The sequence below is a fragment of the Vicugna pacos genome, chromosome 6, assembly GCF_048564905.1.
Source record: "Vicugna pacos chromosome 6, VicPac4, whole genome shotgun sequence".
Lineage (NCBI taxonomy): Eukaryota > Metazoa > Chordata > Mammalia > Artiodactyla > Camelidae > Vicugna > Vicugna pacos.
The window spans coordinates 5,284,658-5,301,642 of NC_132992.1; the positions used below are offsets into that span (position 1 = coordinate 5,284,658).

General features: G+C 50.7%; 2 protein-coding genes across 3 annotated transcripts in view; both read left to right on the forward strand.

Moving 5' to 3' along the window:
* LOC102541641 (death-associated protein kinase 2) overlaps positions 1-16,985 on the forward strand; it is a 106,566-nt gene that overhangs the window by 88,249 nt on the left and 1,332 nt on the right. For both annotated transcript variants that reach the window (XM_072962268.1, XM_072962269.1), the window contains exons 7-11: positions 572-598; positions 3,179-3,331; positions 4,287-4,332; positions 14,979-15,068; positions 15,182-15,265. In XM_072962268.1, coding sequence (XP_072818369.1) covers positions 572-598; positions 3,179-3,331; positions 4,287-4,332; positions 14,979-15,068; positions 15,182-15,265 — 400 coding nt within the window. The remainder of the gene's footprint in view (positions 1-571; positions 599-3,178; positions 3,332-4,286; positions 4,333-14,978; positions 15,069-15,181; positions 15,266-16,985) is intronic.
* On the forward strand, positions 4,339-14,972 carry LOC140696765 (death-associated protein kinase 3-like). Its single transcript, XM_072962270.1, has one exon. The coding sequence runs from the start codon at positions 5,790-5,792 to the stop codon at positions 6,297-6,299; it is 510 nt and encodes a 169-aa protein (XP_072818371.1). The 5' UTR covers positions 4,339-5,789; the 3' UTR covers positions 6,300-14,972.

Sequence of the window (16,985 nt, forward strand, 5' to 3'; positions counted from 1 at the left end):
TCCAGGCCAGTTAGAGCACGGCTGAGGCAGAGGACAAGGGGCGAGGTGAGGCTGGAGATGCAGGCATGATGAGGCTAACAGTGACAATAGTTCATTCCATCAGTCAACCAAGTAGTGATCCCTGGGAGCCTCTTACATCCCAGGCTCCACACTGGGCCTGGGGAGACCGCAGTGATTGATTCTCTGCCCAGATGGGACTCGTTTTGTTTGAAAAGTGCTTGACAGTTGTCTGAGCACCTCGATTACTTAATTTTCTAAAATGCCCTCAGCGGTCCTATGAGGTAGTTATCATTATCCTCACTTAATGAGGAGAGAGAGACCCAGAGGTGATCACGGCAGCCTGCACGTGTAGGCATGTGACCTTGAATTCGGGTCCTCGGACGCAGTGTCCAGAGCTTGATGACTCTGAACAAGGCCTCGGCTGCTGCTGAGGGGTGGGGTGGGGTGGGGAGCGGCGTCGAGACGGCATTGGGGGCTGCCGTGTAGGGGCCCTGAGAACCGTGTGGGGAGTCCCTCGCTGGTTTGGGATGAGAGCCTGGCAGCCCTGACTTGACTGTTCTTTGTCTTACAGGAGCATTGGCGTCATCACCTACATCCTGTAAGTATTACTGATCCCGGGTGCTGATCCTACCCAGCTCAGATCCGGGGGAAGCGGGAGGGATGGGAGAGGGGCAGGCAGGCAGACAGACAGACAGACATTTCCTGAGTCCCCACCATGACCAGATACGTCAGATCCACACAGCAAACCTGAGGCGAAGTGCTCTCAGCTCAGTTCCATTTCGTGCAGTTGACCTTGGGCTTGGGGTTGGGCAGGAACCCGGGAGAGCAGCCTGCGGCCCTCCATCCTACACACCTGTGTCTGCATCCCTCCTGTGGCTGGGGGTCCTGTGGCTGGGGGTCCACCGCTCAGCCTGACCCAGACTGAGGTTTCCTGTGAGATTGTCAGTTTTTACTCCGAAGCCTTGGGGCAGTCCTCAAGCTGCCATTGCCCTCCCTGATCCCACCTCTTCTTTTCTGCCTTTTCCCCTCCCTTTCCCAAGACCCCTTTTCTTCTCACCTTCTCTCTCTCTCCTTTCCCCCGGAGCCTCTCTTTCCTGTCTCTGAAGTATTACGTTGCTTAAGCAGAGATTTCCTACACCGGGGATTGGATCTGTCACTTTCCATCTCCCTGGCCTGGGGCAGAGACTTAGCCTCTGGGCCTGTTTTCCTCATCAGAAAAATAGGAATCGCAAACTTCCTGCCACGGATGTGTTGTGAGGGTTAAATAAGCCGACGTGCGAATTTCCCAGCACTGCTCAGGCACATACAGGGCAGATTAGTTGGTATTCATTTCGTCAGTCCTTCCCAACTGTTTCCTCTCACAGCACCCCTGCAAAATGCTATTTTTATGGCACCCTGGGTAAGAGCCAGCCCACAGCTAGAGGGGATGCAGGCCCACTCCTCCTTGGACTAGGAGCTCTGTGCAATGTGGTAGACCACCCCCTAACCCCAGAGTTGTGGCAGAGGGTCTCAACCCTGGCTGAACATCAGACCTTTTAAAATGTACCATGTCCCAGACCCCACCCCAGATTTGTGAAATCAGAATCACAAAATAGAGGCGTGGTCTGAGCATCAGTATTTTTTTTAAGCCCTAGAGGAATTTGATGCAGAGAGAATTTGAGGCATTGCTAGATAGTTCCAGATTAGATCCGGAATATTCAGACGTTGCTTCTTGAAACCTGGGTATCTTCAGAACTCTCGTTTCCATAGTGAAATATTAAGGAATTCCAGTGTCTTTAGGCACACAGCCACCTTCTAGTTCATTGAATTCTATACAGGTTATGACTGCCTGCTCCATAGTGGGCACTGTGACAGGCACCCAGGATACTACAGGCGGAGAGTCCACCCTGCTTGCCTGCAGCTCCGAGAGATCTGAGCTGGGCTGTGAGGTTCACTCTCCAGGTGGGACGGGAAGGAATGGCTGTCCTGGTTGAGGAAGGGAACAGCGAGAGTGGCAAGTGTGATGAAATATACCAAGCATGTGGTAGGGACCAACTTCTGCTGCCTTGCTCAGGAGTTTAGATGCAATTCTGTAGAGAATGGGGAGTCATAGAGGGTTCTGTGCATTCTAACAATGACAGTAATGATGGCCATCAATCCTTGAGCTCTTAGTTCGGGCCAGGATTGCACGGAACATTCTCTATATATTTCTTCTTCAACATCTAATATCTGTTTATTCACAACAATCATGTGAGGTGGGGACTTTTATTTTCTTCAGTTTACAGACGAGGAAACTGCCATTCAGAGGTTCACACATGAGGGGCAGAGCTGGGATTCAAACCCAGGATTGAAATATCAGATTTTTTTCCAGTGTACCTTGCTTTCACTATGCCAGGAAGGTGTCAGTGGGGATAGGGGTGACCTTTAAGAGATACTTAGTAAATGGAACCAGTAAGGCTTTTTGGCCAGTTAGATGTGGTGAGGGAGTGGCAGGAGGAGTCAGAGGTGACTGCTGTGTTCCTAGCTTGGATACATTTGTGAAGTGATGTCACTAATCAAGGCAGGGAGCGCGTGGAGGGAGATTAGGGCCCAGGGACTTCTGGGACAGTGGCACATCTGGAATATGAGTCAGGAGACAGTTGCTTCAGGAGTCACCATTGGAACGATGCATCCTTGGCAGACCCTGCAGTGGAACCTCACCCACACTTCCAGTCCCTCGTGGCCCAACTATTGCTGCTTCTCTCAGGCTTTGCCCGTGCTGCTCCCTTGGCCCAGAAGACCTTCCGTCTCCTTCTCTGATGGCTGACAACCTCTTCCTTCTTCAGGACACAGCTCTCCCACGAAGCCTGCGCTGGGCCTCCCCTCTGTCCTGTGCTCCCCCAGTTCTTTGTCTGGCCTTCTGTTTTAGTCTGTGTTCTGCTGGGGATTATGAAGAGCCGGGGCTCTGTGTTTCTCTCCCCTCCTCTTTCGAGTCCCTTGAAGGCACAGTTTGTCTTTGTCAGGTACTTAGTAGGAGCTCCATAACGTGTACTGAATTAGACTCAGTTGAAAAGGTTGCTGACTGGCCGCCCAGAGCAGGCAGCAGGGAGCGGAGAGCCTCCTACCCTAATGCAACAGTACAAGTCAGGGTTCCCCCAGCCCATCACCCCTACTTCCATCTACTTTCCTACAGTCACCTGTCCCCTCTCTCTGTGCTCAGCCTGAGTGGAGCATCCCCTTTCCTCGGAGACACGAAGCAGGAAACGCTGGCAAATATCACAGCAGTGAGTTACAACTTTGACGAGAAATTCTTCAGCCAGACCAGCGAGCTGGCCAAGGACTTCATTCGGAAGCTTCTGGTTAAAGAGACCCGGTAAGAGGACAGACAGAGGCACTGTGTCCATCTGTCCTTGTTGTGGCCACCACGTCGTCTGACCATGGTGGTCTATTCTGGGCAGGTGCTGAGGAGTGTGGGCTGACTGACACTTGGCATTCATCTTATTTGCTCAAGTCTTTCTGCTTTCTTTGCCTGCTGGAGTGCAAAAAACTCTGTGTGTGTGTGTGTGTTTTTAAGGCAGCCTGAGTTTCTCTAGGGCTCATTATCTTCTGCAGTCTGTCCCCAAGGCACGGGGAACGAGGATTTGAAAAGGAAAGTGGCAGAGTTTTCAAGCCAATTCAGGATGGGAGGGGTCAGAACAGTGGGAGAATAGGAGACCTGCTAGTCCCACCAGTTCTTCAGAGCCCAGTGTAAGCCCCGGGGCTTTGGGATCAAAGAAGACGACGGGCAGGGAGTTGTAGGGTGCTGGGTGCCCAGAGCATGGCCTGGTTGAGGCTGGGGTAAGGTCTGCAGACTCTAGAAGGCCAGGTCCTCTTGGTCCCACGGGTTTCAGAGAGAGTCAGAATGAGGTCCTCTAAGATGTAGGGGCCTGATTTCCCCGTCAAAGGGCAGTGCTAGGTGGGATCACCTTCCCTGGGTACAGAGCAGGGAAGGGCAGAGAAGAGACCTGGGAGACAAATAGAAAAACAGAGACCAAAGCTTTCACGATGGAGAGCATTTATGACGCTCCTGTAGTGTGGTGCTGGGTGCTTCAATTCTGGGACTGGACATGAGGGTTTGTGATCTCATTTTATTGAAGGGTCCTTCCTGGACCGCTTTCTCTGGAGTGCAGGGAATGCAGCCAATTATCCATCCGTCTTGGCATCCCACATTATTCGAGTTTGATGGCAGTGCTCAAAGAATGCCAAAGGCAGGTCTAAGAAGAGTAAGAATGGAGACTATTGCTCTCAGCTCCTCCTGAGTCATCACTGTTTTCTGATCCTCGTTGCAGGAAACGGCTCACGATCCAAGAGGCTCTCAGTCACCCCTGGATCACGGTAAGAGCACGGTGATGAGTTGCAGTGAGCAGGCAGTTCCCTGCTCTGTCGCCAAGGCTGACTGGGGTGTGCAGATGCTGGAATCCCATAGAAAGGCCTTTTCTTGAAACTCTGACCCTCGGGCACACATGAAAGCTAGTTGGAGGCTTCCAAGGGTCTGGGCCTGCTGAAATACATTGACAGGTTTAAGTTTCTATTCCGCGGGTTCAGGTGACTTACGAAATGAAACTTTCACAAACTTCAGCTGAAATCCTTGTTCTTTGGGCCCATCTTACCAAGTGTTCCTTGTTGGAGGACTTGACACGATCACGGTCAGAGCAGAAATCAGGACCCCCCAGTTGTAGAGCAAGACCGACGATAGTTAAAAACTTCAACTTTGCAACCAGGGCCCCTTCTTTGTGACTTCTGGGGCTCTGAGTAAAGGATGACACTCCAACCGGTCACTGGCTTCCCCCGGCACCTGGAGACCTCAGGGAGTGGGCCACGAGGTGGAGGCCTGGCAGGGAAGAGAAGCCACTGCTCCTTCCATTCTCGCTGGGGAGGTGGGGGCACAAAAGCGACTTCCTGCCTAACCTGCTCTGTACCTGGGCTTCTGGCTGCTGGGTTTTCAGAGGGCCTGGCCTTCGAGTCCCAGTAAAGTCCCAGCGAAAAGTATTTTGGAAGCATGGGAGTCGGGAGAGGAGTCAGGTTCCAGCCCTAGTCCTGCTGACTGATGAGATATGCGCTCCCAGTGGTGTCACGAGACTTCTCATTCACTGAAATTGTTAAGTGAGGGGTGGCTGAGGATGATCTGAGGGTGCAGATGAGAAGGGGCAGAGGCCGATGGAAGATGGAGAGCAGGGAGGGCCATGTTCATCTGCTTGTTGCAGGATGGGCAAGGCCAAGGGCGCTCCAGGTTCCAGGTGGGCCCAGAACACAGAGCTCAGGAGTCTTGTGGGCAGCCTCCCTGCTCAGCGTGCCGAGTGTTGCTGAGGCCCAGGGAGCTGCCTGGCCCTGAAGGAGAGAGGCCCCCAGCCTCCCCCATCAGCCATGGCCTTGTGTGCTTCTGCCTCTGAGTGGATGCCTGCAGAACCCTGGCTCTAGCCTGCTTGTCTGTGCCAGCACCCCTAAATGCTATGCGTGTGGAGACCCTCTAATGACCGCGGACCACCCTGCCCTGAAGTGTGCCTGCGGCAGCACCTTGTCCTCCTCAGTCTTTCTTACGGCCCTTGGGGGCGCTTGTCCCACCCTGTCCTCCTGTGGCCTGGCCCATGCCGCGCCTGCAGAGAGGCTGCTCGTGTGCCTTCCGCCTGCACCTTGGACGGCCCTTGAAGCAGCCGTCGAATTAACTCTGGCCCTTCTGTCTCAACACCCACCAGTCCAAAGGAGAGATCAGAACCCCAGAACAGCAGAAGGCAGAGCCCGCCCAGCTGAAGACCAAGCGCCTGAGAGAGTACACCCTCAAATGCCACTCAAGCATGCCCCCCAACAACACCTACGTCAACTTTGAGCGTTTTGCCCGAGTGGTGGAGGATGTGGCTAGGGTGGACCAGGGGTGCCGTGCCTTGGCGGGGGCCCACGACACCATCCAGGACGATGTGGAGACCCTGGTCTCCATCTACAATGAGAAGGAGGCTTGGTACCGAGAAGAGAGCGAGAGCGCCCGGCACGACCTGTCCCAGCTCAGGTACGAGTTCCGCAAAGTGGAGTCCTTGAAGAAGCTCCTGCGAGAGGACATCCGGGCCACGGGGTACGGCCTCGGAAGCATGGCCAGGAAACTGGACCATCTGCAGGCGCGGTTTGATGCTCTGAAGCAGGAGCTCTCGGCAGACCTACAGTGGCTCCAGGAACTGGTGGGCAGCTTCCAGCTGGAGAGTGGGAGCGTGGACAGCCTGGGCTCCGTGTTCCGCCGGGACGCCGGGGACTCCCCAGGGGAACTGCTTAGCAGATCATGCAGCGAGGAAGTCTTGGCCGGCTTGAAGCTCTGAGCACCAGAATCGAGTCAGTAATGCATCCTGGATGGTTTGCTGAAACCTGTTGCCAACTGCTGGGGCATCGACTAGAATTATCCTGCAGGGGTGTGTGTCTGTAGCGTAGTCTTCCACCTGCTTCACAGAATCCAGAATCACGGAAGTGCTAGGTAGTTATTCGTTCTGCACCTCCTCTCAGCAACCTGGTTTTCTGGGAGGGTGGCTGGCAGGGCAGCGAAGCTGTTAAAACGACTGAGAATGAATACCCCTCAGCATACCCTTCTCTAGAGAGAGGATGGCTGGCCCGGGGGAGATGCTTGATAATTGATTTGTGATAATGGATTTGTTGGCATCTCACTTCCCACCTTACGGATTTGCAGGTCTTGGGTAATGTTTGAGTTAGCTAGGGGTAAGAGTCAGTCAGCTTGGTGCTTTCCTGCTGCTGAAGGAGGGACTTTAAATGCACAGAGAAAATGTTCCTTTTCATCTACATGGACTTTTCCCTTAACAAGCATTTAGGTCATTGGTCCTTGAGAGAATTCGGTGAGCCAGGAAGGTAGGTGGTATTATTATTGATGTTACTTTTATGTCCATGTAACTGATGAGGAAATTGATTCAGAGAGCGAAAATGACTTACTCAGGGTCATTCATTGCTAGTTGATACAAATGAAACTGAAACCCAGGATGCCAGATTCTATAAGGTCATTATAGGAAGAAAGAGTGAGGCTTTGCTGTAAAAATCCACCTTAATATTAAAAAGATGTATCATTTTTGGGGAGAGTAGTTAGGTTGCCTTATTTATTTATTTTTGGTGGAGGTACTGGGGATTGAACCCAGGACCTTGTGTATACTAAGCATGCATTGTACCACTTGAGCTATACCCTCCCCCCAAAAGATGTATCATTTTTTATGACCTTAAAATAAAGAAAAAAAGCCCAAGATGGAAAGTCCAATAGGGGACGCCCCCCCCCCCACAAAGCTAGGACACCCTCACTGAGAGACTAGATGAGAAACAAAGCCACCAGGCAGAGAGGGAAGGCAAGGGAACATGTGTGTCTCAACCTTGACACTGGGTAGAAGGATGGAGAAATCCTCACCTGAGAATAGGAGCCCCAGGTCTGTGGTCCTCATGCAAGTTTGCTTTCTGCATTTGCACAGTCAGTGGGATCCGAAAGAACCTCAAGCAGAGAATCTAATGCCAAGTGGTCTGAGGCTGGGTGGCCCCAAGGGTTGGCGGAAGCAGTGTGGTCATCTCTTGGAACACCTGCCTTCACTTCAGACCCACAGTAAAGATACGATGTCATTGATTGGGAGATAAGTCCTGATTTCAGAGATCCAAAAATGTGCATCTTGGAATTAATAGAGGATGGCGAAGACCTGTTCCCTGTGCCCTGCCGCCTGGGAGAATTGATACAAACGACCTGTCTACAATCCCTCCAAGAACTTTCCTACCCTGTCGCTTGACATGATGTATTCATTTGACCTAAGACACTGCAAGGATTAACGGTCCCTTTGGCCAAGTCAACAGGTTTCCGAAGAAAAGGAAGCCCCCAATTGAGCAACTCAGGGCAAACTTTCTTGTGAAGGTGAAAATAAAATGCAGTAAAGGAGTAGGGTGTTGATGATGATCTGAATTAGAGAGACTGGGAAAAGCCAGGGAGAAGCAGTTACTTTAGAATCCTGGCATTAGCTACATACTGTCTGTACTGGGTGGTCCTCAGAGGTGAACCACCAGCTGCCCTGTTTTTACAGGAGAGGATTTGTCTAGAGTCACCTGGCGATTCAGCCCCAGAGCTGGGTCAGAACCGTCAGTGGTTTTCCTCACAGGAATGGAATCGTTTTTTCTGTGTTGTTGTCCAGTCGTGGGTAACAACTTGTCGTTTAGATGTTTTATGAGCAGACTCTTCTCTGTACTAAGAGTTTCCAAAGACAAAGCATAGTGAAGTGAAAAATGCCCCCTAGTCTTTCAGGGAAATCAGAGAAGATCGTGACCTTCTTCTGTCACCTGGCTGGTCCAACTCCCATCATCCTTTGGCATCAGAACCTGGTGCCCAGGGAGCCCAAGGAGGCCTGGGGACCGCCCAGCTGGAGGACCTGCTTGATTCCTGCCCACTCCCCAACTGCTGGCACTTTAACAGTGACATCAAGGACAGGGCGGGGCGGGGCTGTGGTGGCCGGATGGGGTGTTTCCTTGGTACCTAGACAGGGGAAGTCCTGGGGGGCACTGCTCTCTGGGCTCGCCCATTTGCCGTCACAGAGGATCTTTTCATTCACTCTGCTTGAATGAAAGGTCAGTCTCTGTACTCTGTGTAAATGCCATCCTGGGGAGGGCAGGGTGAGTGTGTGACATCCTCCTGCACAATGATTCCCAAGGAGGCTGGAGAGTGGGCGCCTGGGGAGGGCAGCAGGCTGTCCCTGCTCTGAGGTGGAAGCACGGGGCACAGCTTTGCGTGGGGAAAGGTGGACATGATGAGCAGTTGGTGATTCTGCAGATGCACAGGCTGGGCTGGCAGTGAAGGGACAGAGCAGAGTAATAATGGCAGGAGTAAATAAAGCCACAGTCTCCTCCGTGAACCCCCTCCCGGTACCACCCATCCTCTGGTACAAGTGATTATGAAGATGACGCTACCTGCCTCACTCCATCACTCAGCGAAATGGGCCCACGTGGGTGGTGGCTGTGTGCTCAGCTACCACCTCACTGTCCGCCTCTGTAAATGTCTGTGGAACTGAATGGCCTTTTCTCCTTTGTCTGTGAAACTCTTTGGAGAAGATTCTTTGCCCTGGAGAAGAGACCCAGCCATGGGCATATTTGAGGAGCAGAAGTGGCAAGTTCATTGAACAAACACTGGTTGTACTCAGGCTCTGGAGGGAGGTGACAGATAAGGCGGAGACAACCCCTGAATAAAAGTCTCAGTGTCTGGGATAGATGGGGCCCCAACCAACTGGGAAGTGGGGAAGGCCGTGGTGAGTGACAAAACAGGTACCTGATAGTCCAGAAAACAGGAGAGACATGAATTCTGATTGAGAAAGAGTAAGAGGGGAGGCAGAGGGCAGAAACGTTCTCAGAGAAGGTCTTCCCCACGACACTCCCCTCCAAGCTGCAGCCTTGTGGGGAAGGTGCAGGGAGAATTTGGAGGGATGGGGCTGAGCCCAGACTGGGGCCAGGAACGTGGACGTGTTAAATGGAGATTAAAGAAAAAGAGATTACAGAGATCTAAAAGAAGGAGGGGTTTTGTTTTTAACGGTTTGTTATGGGAAACTTTGAAAACTTGCACCAAAGAATGGCAGTGTGAATTCCATGTACCTATTACCCAGCTTCAAAATATTTTAAAGCAAACTTCACACTAACTTAACTCATAAGTTCTTCAGCAGGAACCTCTGATAAGGAGTGTCTTTTTACTATGATCACTGCGCCATTATCACACCTGACAAAATCAGGAATAATTACTTGTTATCATCTGGACACACATTCTGAACTCACAAGCCCCCACTTTCCTCAAGGGTGTCGTGTTATAGTTGGTTTGTTCAAACTGGGATCCAGACACGGTCCACACATGACGTTGGTTGGTATGGCTCTCAAGTCTCTTGTCTTCAGTACAGGAGGGAAAGCTTTTGAAGCTTCTCCTGGGGATGAAAAATTGCTCAGGAAACTGAAGGTCCTGGAGAGAAGATTAAAAGTGACATTGTATATATGTCAGGACCTAACTCAGAAAAGTAAGGCCGGGTCAGGCAAGGGAAGGGGCATACCTACCTCTTTCCATTGGCTTGTTCGACGTAGGGACAGCCTGCAGGAACACAGCCTTTCTGCAGCTCTCCCCCTCCCCCCATGCACACAGAAGGAGGCAGAGACTCGGACACCTATAAGCCTTATGTGCTCCTTTCCTGGGCAAACAGGGAGGTGAGGCCAGCAGCGCTCAGGCTCCAGCCAGCATAAAGGAGAGGTGGAGGTGCCACGTCCAGAGAGACTCCACTGAGGGAGATGAAGGAGGCCCAGAGTGACCGACCTGGGCAGGAGAGGGAAGTGGGGGCTCAGGTGTCCGTGGCTCTCAGTGGAGGTTGGGGCTGGAGAAGTGACACAGATGGAGGTTTGAGAAGCTGTAATCTGTTTGCGGTTTCTAGCAGAGGCCAGGTATTTAGAGAAAGTCTTCGGGAGTGCCTCTCCTGTAAAGCCAGGGTTCTGGGTCTCTGCCTGAGAGGGTGGCTGCTGCTTCATCCCCCTGCTCTGTGGATGTCGGTGCTGACGTCGCTCACCCCGACGGAATTTTTCCGAGACACTTGCATGTACATAAATGAAACCTGACTTTAGCCACAGCATTCTGTCTTCTTTCCTCCCTTCCTGACATTTTTCTGAGACACTAAATATACTCCTAGGAGCTCGGTGCAAATTGCCCACACTCTTGTTATTGTCAAGGGGCCACAAGGTTGGAAGTCAGGCGCTGTTTGTTTGCAGAAAGGGGAGGGTCAGGAGAAGGTGGAACACGACTCCATCGCCCCTCGCCCCCTCCACTTAATCCAAAGCATTGGTGCCAAGTTCTTTCTGGGAATTGATTTCACTGCAGAATTTACATCTCTCTGACTTCAGGGCCTGGATGACAGTGTCAGCATTCAGTGAGCCTCTTAGCAACCAGCGAGGTCCACTGATGAGGAAAGGCCAGCCTGACAGATTTGCAGGCCGGTGGCCTCTTCCTCAGAGTTCATGCTGTTTTGTGTAGCATTCAAGACAGGGCCCTGGAAGTAACTGCCTCCCGTTAACGCCCCCTGGGAATGGTCCCACGTGGTATTTTAGTTGGACATCTCTGCTTAGTCGCTGGCACTGCTGAAGCAGTTGGAAGGTGGGATTCTCTCCGATGGGATCCCCCTAGCCTGAGTGTTGACCTTCCAGCCATGGGATTTAGCCATCTCTCTCTCTCCTGGCAAGGGTGCCAATTTGTAGCTGAACGAAAAGAGGCCCTTCGCTCCCAGAGTCTCCTAATTCCAGCTCATCAAACTCTCCAAGTGAAGTGCATGAGTGTCCCCTGCAAGGGTTAGACCACAGGTCAGTTGCAGACATTAATGCAGTTAGAGGTAGAAATGTTCTGTGGGTTGGGGAGGCAGGGTGCTAGTCACCTTGGAAGGAGATACTGGTTGCTGAGAGGTATGGGGAAGGGGGATTAACAAGAAACAAGTAAGTCCAGACAGGTGCTGTGAAGAACCAGGGCGGAGGCACAGTGCGTTGTGTAGGGCAGCTGGGGTGCTACTTTACATGGGGTGGTCGGGGAAGGCCTCCCTGAGGAGGTGACATTTGAGCAAAGTCCTGAACAAAGTGACAGAATAAATAGAAGAAAGAACAAGGGCAAAGATCCTGAGACCTTGGGTTCCTGGACCAGCAAGCAGACCCATGCAGTGAGAGCCACGGGGACAGGAAGGAGAGGGGGAGGAAGTCAGGTCAGAGAAGGCCCCAGATGGTACAGGCCTTGGGGTCCCTGGTGAGCTTGTCGGGCCGGGAAGCTACCGGAAGGCTTTGATGCCAGGAAAAGGCAAGCTCAGCACAACTAGTTGCCTTCTGCCCTCTTTTGAGTGTCTCTTCTAGGCGGGACCTAGACCCAGGGCTGGGCTTGCGGGGGTGAGGGTGGTGAGGGGCGGTTAAGGAAAGCGCTGGGAGAGCTGGGCCTGACCTGATGGTCCCCTCAGCGCCCTCATCCTTTTCTCTTTCCTCTCCGCCTTCCTCCTTTCCCTCCTGTCTCCCCTCCTGCACTCTTTGGCCCAAACCCTGTGCTCCAGTTTGGGAGGGCACCTAGCCCCTGGCTCCTCTCTGTGTCACGGTTGCGTGCCCTCTCCTCCCTGCTCCCTAACCTCCCCTGGACTCAGAACGACATCTCGCTGCCTCCCAGGCAGAGCTGTGGGGAGTAGTGGTGTCACGATGCCCTTTCATGGTCTTGTAACTGGGCTGATCCAGGTGCCTGGGCCTCTCACTGGCGAGAATGAGCAAGTCCCAGGTCTTGGGACTGTGCTGCTTTTGATTCAGCAGCAGCTCAGAGAATTTAACCAGACAATTCTTAAGTATCCACTGTTATTTAACCAGACAACTCTTGAGCACCCACTGTTGCATGCTCTGGGTCAGGAGGGGGTGGGGTAGGAAACAATGACAAAAACATGAAGAAAATTCTTCCTGTTGTTTTCTGCTAGTGGGATGACTCCGCTGCAGGGCTCTGAGATAGGCCTTCTATAAAATCAAGGAGCACACGGGTGTTTTGGTCATGTCAGGGAGACAGAGAGAGACATTGCTTCTTGGAAGTTATCTTGGAAGGGGTCATGGAGGAGGGAGGTCTGGTGAACATGGAAAGGGCCTCCTGCCTGAAGATGTCAAGTCCAGAGCCGTGAGGGCCAGCTGTATGTACCAGCTTCCCCTGTTGCCTGAAGCCATGATGAAAAATAAACAAGCACGGAGGTGTGCTTGCAGTGTGGTTAGGAGACAAGACCAGCATCAAGAATCAATGTGCGACCTCACTCTGCAATCACTGAGGTGCCAGAGGAGGTCCTGCTGTGAGGAGGCTGTCAGAGCAGAGAGAAAGATAGAGCTGGCTGGGACCTCACGGGTCATCCTGGGGGATTCATTTTCTTGAGGTCACGGAATCCTTTGGGACTCGATGGAAGCTATTGACTCTTCTCAGGGGAAATACATGTCTGCACCTATACCCTAAATTTTTTTTAATTGAGATATAATTCACATACTATAAAATTCACCAGTTGAAAGTGTACAATTTGGTGCTTTTTAGTTTAGTCACAAGGTTCTGCAACCATCATCACTGTCTAACTCCAGGACATTTTCATCACCCCCTAAAAAAGCTTCCTGCCTTTTCTCAGTCATTCCCCTTCCTCCCTTCCCTCCAGCTCTGGGAACTACTAATCTATTCTCTGTCTCTATGCCTGTTCTGGACATTTTATGTAAAAAGAATCATACACTACATGGCCTCTTGTGTCTGGCTTTTCTCATTTCGTATGCTGTTTTCAAGGTTCATTCATGCTGTAGTATTTATCAGTACTTTATTCTTTTCATGAATGGGTTTTCCATTCAGTTTTTCCATTGTCTGGTTATACCACATGTTGCTCACTCATCAGCTGATGCACATTTGGGTTGTTTCCAGTTTTTAGCTGTTATGAATAATGCTGCTATGAACATTCACGTACAAGTGTATGCACTAAGGTTTGCAGACCATTTCTTGAGGTTCACAGAATCCCTGAAGCCCATCTCTGGATTTCTCAATCTAGGAAAACCTTGTTTTACTAAGAGGCAGGAATTCATGAGGGAATGGACTCCTCACATTGTATTCATTCATTCAATATGTCCAGTTTATTTGTGTATCAATTATATCTTAATAAAGCTGCTAAAAAATCAAATGATGATCCATCAATCCCACTTCTGGGTAAAGATCCAGAGGGAACTCTAGTTTGACAAGACACCTGCACCCCAGTGTTCATAGCAGCACTATTTACAATAGCCAAGACATGGAAGCAACCTGAATGTCCATCAACAGATGACTGGATAAAGAGGATGTGGTACATTTATACAATGGAATGCTACTCAGCCATAAAGAAGGGTAAAATAACACCATTTGCAGGAACATGGATGGACCTAAAGATTGTCATTCTAAGTGAAGAAAGCCAGAAAGAGAGAGAAAAATACCATATAATATCACTCATATGTGGAATCTAAAAAAAGAGAAAAAAAAGACACTATGAACTCATCTACAAAACAGAAACAGACTCACAGACATAGTAAACAATCTTCAGTTACCGGGGAAAGGGGGTGGGAAGAGATAAATTTGGGAGTTTGAGATTTACAAATGTTAGCCGCTATATATAAAAATAGATTTTAAAAAGTTGCTGCTGTATAGCACAGGGAGCTATTCTCAACATCTTGTAATAACCTTTAATGAAAAAAATATGAAAATGAATATATATGTATATGCATGACTGGGACAGTGTGCTGCACACAAGAAACTGACACGTTGTAACTGATGGGACTTCAATTTTAAAAAGTCAAATAAAATAATTTTTAGAAGGAGGGAATGGAGAAGGAAGGCAGGTTATCGGTAATTTATTACTATTTATTGAGCAGCTCTAAGTGAAGCACTTTACATCCCACATTCATTTAATCCTAAACAACCCTGTGACACAATGTTATTTATCATCCCCATACTGCAGATGAGAAAACTGAGGCTCAAAGAAGCCATGTCAGGTTTTCTTGGAGAAGTCAGGATTTGAGCTGAGCATGACCCTGTTTCCTCTTGGCCCGCATCAAAGCCCCTATTTCCTTCAGTTTATTTCTGAATGGAGTATTAGTGCCCTGTCAATAGGGCATCCCTTTTGCTAAGCCCAGAATCAGCCCAGTGCACCGTGGTCATCCTAGACTGCTGTACAATGACTCTCTCCAGAGTGACCCATGACTGAAGGCCCTGCCTCCTGCTGTTCCTCTTCGGGGGGTTGAGCCTCCAGCCCAGCCAGCGTGCACATCTGGCTGCGGTAATAATAGCTCAGGGCGCCAAGGGCATCTCTGGGACAGCTGAGACATCTCAGTGCAGCATTCTTCCGCGTGCCCTGCTGAGAAGGGAGGTCCTAGGGTCAGGGTGAGGGTGGTGTGTGGTCAGGGATTCTGCAGCGGTGGTGGGTGCCGTCGGAAGCCCAGTGTCAGCCACCCTGCTCTGCTTTGTCTCCCAGCCTGTGGACCACCAGCAAGCCCTGGTGCGCAGGGAGTCCGCGGTCAACCTGGAGAACTTCAAGAAGCAGTATGTCCGCAGGAGGTGGAAGGTGGGTCAGGGTTTTAGGTGGGGGCAGCGGCCCAGGTGGGCTCCTGGTTCCCTTCAGGGTCTTTGTGCACTTTCTCACCTGGAGGTTCCTCTCCTCTCCCCACCCCTCCCCAGCTCTCTTTCAGCATCGTCTCCTTGTGTAACCACCTCACCCGCTCCCTGATGAAGAAGGCGCACCTGAGGCCAGATGCAGACCTGGTGGGTAAATGTGGTGCCCCCTGGTTGGGCGGAATTCTGGGTGTGGCCTGGAGCTCAGGGGTGGGAGGGAGCAGATGGGCTTAACTGTTTCCAGCAGGCTCTGCACTGTGTGATCAGCGGAAGTTGGGTGTTCAGGGGGACCACTGGGGTGGTGCTGGGAGGGGGGCGCTCCCAGGGGGCAGCAGAGGCCTCTGGAGGATCTCGAGTCCTTTCCTGGTGGGCCTTCAGAGGGACTGCTGCTGCCACTCCCCGACCCCAGCATTCCCCCGAGGACTTGTAGCCTGTGAGGGATGGTGGTGGGATAATGAGACTACCACAGGCGATCCCAAATCAGTTCCTGACAGGCCAAAGATCTGCTTCAGAAAGATTTACATTCATTATCCCAATTTTTCCATTTCTGTTTTGCCTTAGGTTACCAATAAAAATAATATTTAAATGATATCTTATATTTGATTAGCTTGGGGCAGTTTTATATGCATTTAAAATGACAGGCTTATAATATAATGATCAAGAGCATGGCCTCTGGAGCCCGAATGCCATGATTCAAATCTGCCACTTATGAGCTGTGTGACCTTGAGGAAATTACTTAACCTCTCTGTGCCAAAATGGCATCATTTGTAAAATGGGGTAAATAATAGTTCCTATTTCATAGGGTAGTCATGAGGATTAAATGATGACATATTCTTAGAGCCTGGCATTTTAAGCCCTCAGTATGTATGAGCAGCTATTATTGTTTAAAATCCTCTTGTAGACTCTGAAATTTGGTGCCAGTGCTACAGAATGTGGTGTTAGTATTGCAGCTGGCTCCCTGACAGACCCTCCCACTGCTCACTGAGTGTGGTGAGGGCCCCCGGAGTGTCTAGGATGAGTGGGAACAGAAGGTGACTCCCTGAGCTCAGGAAGAGGCTAGATGGCAGCAGCCTGAGGTGGGTGGGCTGGCAGCCCTGGGCAGCCGCAGGGCACACAGCACTCAGGCTGCATCCCAGGGCCTGGCACAGCCCCTGCGCACTGCACACCAGCCTGAACTTTTCTTGGTTCTTGCTGTTGTCTGGAACTTGAGGATTTATGGCTCCGGAGGCCCAAAACAACTGTGTGCCTTCGGCCAAGCTGTGTCCCTTCTCTGGCTGCCTTCCTCGTCTGCTGTAAAAGGGGACTGGACTTGCTCCCTCTGAAAATCTCTATTAATGACAAGCAGACTTTTCCCTAGCTTACTTTTTTATTTTCTGGCTCTGACTCATGCTAAAAAGTTGCTATTCAGCAGCGCTTGAGTTATTTTTATTGTTATAGCTGGGCTTGGTCCAGGATGTATTTGGCTACAGTTGATCTTGACCTTGGATTTCCAGCTGGCGCAGGCTAGGAGAAGGAGAGAGGGCCCTGGGAAGGCACACGGCTGACAGCTGGCATGCCTTTCAGGCTGAGTTGCTGGCCATTAGGAAAGAGGAACAGAGAGTAATTGAAAAGAATGTAAAACTCTTTCCTAATTTTTATCCTTGTGCAAACATTTAAAACCATCCTCTTTTTACTCAGACACTCAGCATCGTCAGCTCAATGGCTCACCCTACAAGTGAAAAAGGAATGGGTCCCAGGAATCTATTATACAGTTTTCCCAAAGGGACTTAAAAAAAAATGAGAGAGGTCCTTTTGTTTAGGAAGCTTAAAATTGAACATCTGACAACAGATTTTTTTTATGACTTGCACAAGGCTTTCTGAATTAGTACTT